The sequence below is a fragment of the Protomyctophum bolini genome, assembly GCF_963924005.1.
Source record: "Protomyctophum bolini genome assembly, chromosome: 13".
Lineage (NCBI taxonomy): Eukaryota > Metazoa > Chordata > Actinopteri > Myctophiformes > Myctophidae > Protomyctophum > Protomyctophum bolini.
Window position 1 is genome coordinate 41078844 of NC_137874.1, and position 8151 is coordinate 41086994.

At 43.6% G+C, this 8151-nt stretch overlaps 1 protein-coding gene across 2 annotated transcripts in view; it reads right to left on the reverse strand.

Annotated features, from left to right (window-relative positions):
* Nucleotides 1-1450: 1450 nt before the first annotated feature.
* The window catches only part of LOC308327729 (dual specificity protein kinase CLK4-like), a 28173-nt gene continuing 21472 nt past the window's right edge, over nt 1451-8151 (reverse strand). The window contains exons 12-15 of one of the 2 annotated variants that reach the window (XR_013965207.1): nt 7544-7623; nt 5809-5899; nt 4302-4817; nt 1451-4124 (exon numbers count right to left, since the gene is read on the reverse strand). Coding sequence is in view for 1 of the 2 variants with exons in the window: in XM_080781256.1 (XP_080637382.1) it covers nt 4587-4817; nt 5809-5899; nt 7544-7623 (402 nt within the window). In the remaining variant the exon portion in view is untranslated. Of the gene's footprint in view, nt 4818-5808; nt 5900-7543; nt 7624-8151 lie in introns of both variants that reach the window. The other variant, XM_080781256.1, reaches the window with a different exon arrangement.

Consider the following 8151-nt stretch of genomic DNA (forward strand, 5'->3'; position numbering starts at 1 on the left):
TATATGTTATGTTATTTTCCCCTAGACCTTTTTGGGTCGTAACAAGGGGGGTAAAGGGTAAGGCGCGCCCAAGATAGTGCCATGTGTGTGCGCGTGTGTGTGTGTACATGCGTGTATGTGTGTTTGCATGCGTGCACGCAAGTGCCATAGAATGATTGACTGAGCTCCAATCACAGCTGAGTAGCCCTCTCACATGCGCTCCAATCACAGCTGAGTAGCCCTCTCACATGCCCGCGTGTCAATACAAACTGTATTGGATTGCGTATACTCTTCAATTCCAGTGCAGCAGCATGCTTAGCCTTCTGTGTGTGCACATGTGCACATGCATGCATGCATGCAAAAAGAAAAAAAACTGTGCATGTGCGTGTACCTCTCACTAAATGAGAGCTGTCACACTCAGTCTTCATTGGGAGCACATTGGTATTTTACTGTAATGCACAGGACTGTATTGGTCCCATGTATGTAAGTATTTTACTGTAATGCACAGGACTGTATTGGTCTCATGTATGTAAGTATTTTACTGTAATGCACAGGACTGTATTGGTCTCATGTATGTAAGTATTTTACTGTAATGCACAGGACTGTATTGGTCTCATGTATGTAAGTATTTTACTGTAATGCACAGGACTGTATTGGTCTCATGTATGTAAGTATTTTACTGTAATGCACAGGACTGTATCGGTCTCATTTATGTAAGTATTTTACTGTAATGCACAGGACTGTATTGGTCTCATTTATGTAAGTATTTTACTTTAATGCACAGGACTGTATTGGTCTCATGTATGTAAGCACCACTCACTGTATACTGTAACTCTGTGGTTCCCAAAGTGGGGTCCGGGGACCCCCAGGGGTCCTTGAGGGAGTAACAGAAAGTCCCCATAGCTAAATGATAGTTATAGGAACCAAAATGGACCCTCATTGGTCTGGAACTCTGAGAGTGTACAAATGGAACCAAATAGAACCGTTAGGGTTCATTTGTCAAGAGTTAAATTGACATTGATTTTACAGTATAAATTGTATTAGGGCTGTGAATCTATGGGTGTCGCACGATTCGATTCAGATTCTTGGGGTCACGATTCGATTCAACTCGATTATCAATGCAAAAATGATTCAAAACGATTCTCGATTCAATACACACAGGATTTCAACACGATCTACTCCAGTCTTTCCGGAGAACTCGCCAGTTTTCCGACCCCGCCGCGGTCTAGTTTTACTTCACCTTAATTTAAATTGCATTGAATTGAGAGAGAGCGAGAGAGCCAATAGCAGACAACAGTGCTATTTGATAATGACGTAGATCTACGCCAAAAGCGGGTAAAGTGTTTTAAGAGCATAGATGCTAAATGCCTAAAATTGTAGCTACACCAGCGAACGAGCAGATGAAGAAAGAACAGCCATTAATTCTTCCAAACGTAAATCTTTTTTTTCATTCTTTATTATCAAACGGGTCAAAAAATCATCATCATGAACAAGAAGTTGGAAGCAGAGACACAAACTCAAGTCTCGTTCCAAACAGCGAACGCATAAATAATAAATATAAATCAAAGCCTGAGGTATTGTTTAACGACACGCCGTGGAATCCTTTCAAACGTCTGGGTGGGAGGAGGAGCTACAAAAGCAAACGGCGAACAGGAAATAAGGGCAGGAAGACAGGAAGTCCATAAAGGAGTGTATAGTTCACCCTCCCAAAAAAATGACTCGTGTTCAAATCAATCAGTCACACGCCACGAAGCCTTGGATATGCACACAGAATAACTGTTACCGATGATACCAAGTATGGCTCTGTTCCATTTAGGGTACACAGTGGGTTCTCAAACCTTTTTAGTTTCAAATTCTCCGTCAGCGTCAGGAATGTTTCCTTTTAATAAATGGAGGGTGGCTCCACTGCCCGCGTTGCGTTGCGCTGCGTTCGGTGACAAAAAAATTGCCCCGGTTCGTTTTTTGACGCACGCACGTACCTACAATACATTATCCATAATGTACGCGCAGTTTTCAAAAACCCGCGGTGGAGCACCTCTAGCGTGACGTTGGCGTTGTCATGACGTGACGGAGACGCAACGCGTCTGTCCGGTGGAGCCCTGGCGTTATCCTGAGTGCATAGAGAATAGTATTGGCTCAGGAATGCCACACAATGCGAGGCTTCATGGGGTGTGTGATTGATAAGAACATGTTTCTGGGTGAACTTTAATATAAATCTATCTATGGGATTTGTTAGGGCCCCATCACCCTTAATTACATGATCAATAACAACATCTCAACATGTCAACAGACTATATGAAATATGCCACGAACTGAAGCAGCTTACCGAGCCTGCCTGTAAACCTCAAAAGTCCCGATTATTCTGATAAATAAAATGAATAAAACAGTGTTTTACGTTCCGCTTTCTAATTTCCAAAAAGACAATAAAATGGTTCCATGGGCAAATTATATAATCAGCATTGAATCAGAATTGTTAGACACCTGGCATAATATTCAACGTGCTCAATTAGTAAAAGACGCCCATGTCGATAAAATGACATTACATAAATTAAAGCTGCTATAAGCAATAATGTCAACATTTTAATTACCTTTTTAGCCAGCAATTGATGTCTCTGTGACACAACTAGGGGCCGCAATCTGCATTAAAAAAATGTCATTGTCATTGGTCTGAAAAATAAAACCCGGTCGAAATTACTAACCAATCAGGAAGCATACAGGCAAATCGACCAATGACAAAGCTTCTAGGAAAATCTTTGAATGCAGATTGCGGTCCCAAGATGTGTCACAGAGACTAAATTATTTGTTTGGGAGCGTTCTACCCATTTCTGGCTGTCTGAATACCAACAAAAAAAAAGAATTAAGATAAAAAAGGTCATTAAAATGTTGACATTATTATTGCTTATAGCAGCTTTAAGTCAAGCAAAAATAAAATGCTACACATGAAAACAACAGGGCGGGAAATAAGTGTCTAAAAAGTCCCTGAGCAGTTAAGCTACAGGTTAATACCGGCGGTGCAAACCTCCGGTTTAACCACCTCTCCAAACCTCCGGTTTAACCACCTCTCCAAACCTCCGGTTTAACCACCTCTCTCCAAACCTCCGGTTTAACCACCTCTCCAAACCTCCGGTTTAACCACCTCTCTCCAAACCTCCGGTTTAACCACCTCTCTCCAAACCTCCGGTTTAACCGCCTCTCCAAACCTCCGGTTTAACCACCTCTCCAAACCTCCGGTTTAACCACCTCTCCAAACCTCCGGTTTAACCAGGTTTAACCACCTCTCCAAGCTAGGAATTTATTCCAAGGAAATCTTCAGTGCATTTTAAAGGGAAGACCTCAACGCTACAGGCCCTACAGATACACAGAGAACAAATCATAAGTTAAAAATAAATAAAAGGGTGCAGTGTTGATTTTGACAGCAAAAAAAAACAAAAAAACACAACTGGCCCGTGTTCGGGGAGTATAGGACTCTACCATCCTCCCGGTGGGGGCTCCTCACTGGCAGTGAGTGGGAGCCAGTAGGATACGACAGTACGTCCTCCCGGTGGGGGCTCCTCACTGGCAGTGAGTGGGAGCCAGTAGGATACGACAGTATGTCCTCCCGGTGGGGGCTCCTCACTGGCAGTGAGTGGGAGCCAGTAGGATAAGACAGTATGTCCTCCCGGTGGGGGCTCCTCACTGGCAGTGAGTGGGAGCCAGTAGGATACGACAGTACGTCCTCCCGGTGGGGGCTCCTCACTGGCAGTGAGTGGGAGCCAGTAGGATACGACAGTACGTCCTCCCGGTGGGGGCTCCTCAGTAGGATACGACAGTACGTCCTCCCGGTAGGGGCTCCTCAGTAGGATACGACAGTGAGCGACGACACACAGAAACGTGAGCGAGGAGGAATGAATTGGCACGGCGACCAAACGGGGGGGGGGGGGGGGCGAAAAGGACATGGAAATAAATACAAATTTGATCAAGAAAAAATACAATACAAAAAAAATAATTGCATCCAAGGTACTGTTAAGGCACTTTGGACAAACACGTCCCTGAATTATGCATATTCATGACTTGTATAATTATGCATCCATGACTATTATGACTATGCATATTCACAACTATTATGATTATGCATATTCACGACTATTATGATTATGCATTCATGACTTATAATTATGCATATGCACGACTATTATGAGTATGCATATTCATGACTATTATGAGTATGCATATTCATGACTATTATGAGTATGCATATTCATGACTATTATGACCATGCATATTCATGACTATTATGGTTATGATTATGCATATTCATGACTATTATGATCACGCATATTCACGAGTATTATGATTATGCATATTCATGACTATTATGATAATGCATATTCATGACTATTATGATTATGCATATTCATCCTGAGGTAACGGTCAGAGGTCAGCTGCACTGTCTCTGATTGATCAGGACTGATACAGTCTATACAACACACATACGCACACACACACACACACACACACACACACACACACAGTGAGTGTGCGTGTGCATGTGAGTCGTTTGCGTAGGTTTCCTCCTGTTTGTTATTTGCGGGTGTCCTTGCTATGGTGTGTGTGTGTGTGTGTGTGTGTTATTTGCGGGTGTCCTTGCTAAGGTGTGTGTGTGCGTTATGCGCGGGTGTCCTTCCTAAGGGGTGTGTGTGTGTGTGTGTCATCTTTTGGGTGTCCTTCCTCAGCGGGGTGAAGAAGGGGTGCCACAGGGCCTCCTCCATGGTGATCCTCCGGTTCACGTCGTACTCCATCATGCTCCTGATCAGGTCAAACAGCTGCTCGTGTTCCAGGCTCTTACTCTGCATGTAATGCTGGGAGGGGAGGGGAGAGGAGAGGAGGAGAGGAGAGGAGAGGGAGAGCAAAGGAGAGGAGAGGAGAGGAGAGAAGGGGAGGGGAGGGGAGGGGAGGGGAGGGGAGGGAGAGCAAAGGAGAGGAGAGGAGAGGAGAGAAGGGGAGGGGAGGGGAGGGGAGGGGAGGGGAGGGAGAGCAAAGGAGAGGAGAGGAGAGGAGAGAAGGGGAGGGGAGGGGAGGGGAGGGGAGGGGAGGGGAGGGGAGAGGAGAGGGTAAATATTTTATAGGGATGTGCTGATGAGACATTTTGGCCGACATTCAATATAATTAATTGCCGTTATGGCAATTAAATATTACAAGATGTAATTATATTAAATTATAATTACATATTACCGATGTCGATATCATCTCATTCTGTATTGACAAATTATAATAATTTTGTCCATTCTGAAAAAAACATGTACCGGTAACAGGGTGCCTGCACTGCAGGCTTAGGCAAGTCAGATTTAACTTTAATAAACTTTCCCTTCATCGTCAATGGCATTTAATGTTTGCATTGCGGACGTTTTGTGGGGACAAAAGCTGTATATAGGATGGGCTAGCGCCCCTCAACACATTTAAATTTGTAATACAATAAATCATTGTCTTCGTGTATAAGTAGTCAACTGGGGAATTAAGTTTCATGGTGATAACAATCTAATATGGGTGTGGTTTTGCTCCACTCAATTCATAACTAACGTTCCAATTTTGGAGCGCTGGCTCATGAACTAAGAACCACAAAGAACTGAACCGGTTCCCACTGGGAACCAACTAACTGGTGGAAAAGGGGTCTCTTCCTTCCAAGCGCAATTCCTGACACTAATGTTGGCTTTTGCTGCCCCCTCATGGTCGCCCCAGGCTACCGCTACTGAATAAAAACAAGTGGTGTGATTGAAGCGCGCACACACACACACACACACACACACACACACACACACACACACACACACACACACACACACACAGGTGTACCTTCAGTGGTTTGCAGTTCTTCCTGACGTATCGCCCTTTGGAGCTGTTCTCGTCCCAGTCCAGGCACTCTGCATGCACGTAATGCTGCTTCCTGTACACACATATACACGTAATGCTGCTTCCTGTACACATATATACACGTAATGCTGCTTCCTGTACACACATATACACGTAATGCTGCTTCCTGTACACATATATACACGTAATGCTGCTTCCTGTACACATATATACACGTAATGCTGCTTCCTGTACACATATATACACGTAATGCTGCTTCCTGTACACATATATACACGTAATGCTGCTTCCTGTACACATATATACACGTAATGCTGCTTCCTGTACACACATATACACGTAATGCTGCTTCCTGTACACATATATATACACGTAATGCTGCTTCCTGTACACATATATACACGTAATGCTGCTTCCTGTACACATATATACACGTAATGCTGCTTCCTGTACACATATATACACGTAATGCTGCTTCCTGTACACACATATACACGTAATGCTGCTTCCTGTACACATATACACGTAATGCTGCTTCCTGTACACATATATACACGTAATGCTGCTTCCTGTACACATATATACACGTAATGCTGCTTCCTGTACACATATATACACGTAATGCTGCTTCCTGTACACATATATACACGTAATGCTGCTTCCTGTACACATATACACATAATGCTGCTTCCTGTACACATATATACACGTAATGCTGCTTCCTGTACACATATATACACGTAATGCTGCTTCCTGTATACACATAATGCTGCTTCCTGTACACACATATACACGTAATGCTGCTTCCTGTACACACATATACACATAATGCTGCTTCCTGTACACATATATACACGTAATGCTGCTTCCTGTACACATATATACACGTAATGCTGCTTCCTGTACACACATATACACGTAATGCTGCTTCCTGTATACACATAATGCTGCTTCCTGTACACACATATACACGTAATGCTGCTTCCTGTACACATATATACACGTAATGCTGCTTCCTGTACACATATATACACGTAATGCTGCTTCCTGTACACATATATGCACGTAATGCTGCTTCCTGTACACATATATACACGTAATGCTGCTTCCTGTACACACATATATACACGTAATGCTGCTTCCTGTACACATATATACACGTAATGCTGCTTCCTGTACACATATTATATACACGTAATGCTGCTTCCTGTACACATATATATACACGTAATGCTGCTTCCTGTACACACATATATACACGTAATGCTGCTTCCTGTACACACATATATACACGTAATGCTGCTTCCTGTACACACATATACACGTAATGCTGCTTCCTGTACACATATATACACGTAATGCTGCTTCCTGTACACATATATACACGTAATGCTGCTTCCTGTACACATATATACACGTAATGCTGCTTCCTGTACACATATATACACGTAATGCTGCTTCCTGTACACACGTAATGCTGCTTCCTGTACACATATATACACGTTTTCATGGCTCTAGCAGTGATTCTCAACCCGTTTAATTTCAAGGACCGCCCCAGTTTGACATGCATTAAGGCCTATTCATTTGGTTTGGGATTTGCGCTTTGCACAATAAATACATATTATTTTAATAATCAATGTTTATCCTTGAAAACGAATATTCAAATATTCTGACCCATAGGTTAAAGTGGTTAATAATAATAATAATAATAATATACTTGGTTTTGTTGAGGAGGTGAGGTGGAATGGGGCCCAGGATTCTCTCCATCATCGCCAGATGTTCTTTACTGTCATGAGTCTGCAAGGAAGGAAGGAAGGAAGGGAGGAAGGGAGGAAGGAAGGGCGGAAGGAAGGACGGCAATACGTTGGAAAACGGGACGCCTTTAAGCGCAGAGCCTCGGTTTTCGATGGGCACTGAGGGGACGCTTGTTTTACAGCGCCGGCTACTCCCGAACGACAACCTCCCTCAAACCCTAACCTAACCATAACCGCAAGCACGGAGCAGCGCACCCCTCACCAACCTTAATCCGGTCGTTTTAACACACCCCTCACCAACCTTAATCCGGTCGTTTTAACACACCCCTCACCAACCTTAATCCGGTCGTTTTAACGCACCCCTCACCAACCTTAATCCGGTCGTTTTAACACATCCCTCACCAACCTTAATCTGGTCGTTTTAACACACCCCTCACCAACCTTAATCCGGTCGTTTTAACGCACCCCTCACCAACCTTAATCCGGTCGTTTTAACGCACCCCTCACCAACCTTAATCCGGTCGTTTTAACGCACCCCTCACCAACCTTAATCCGGTCGTTTTAACGGACC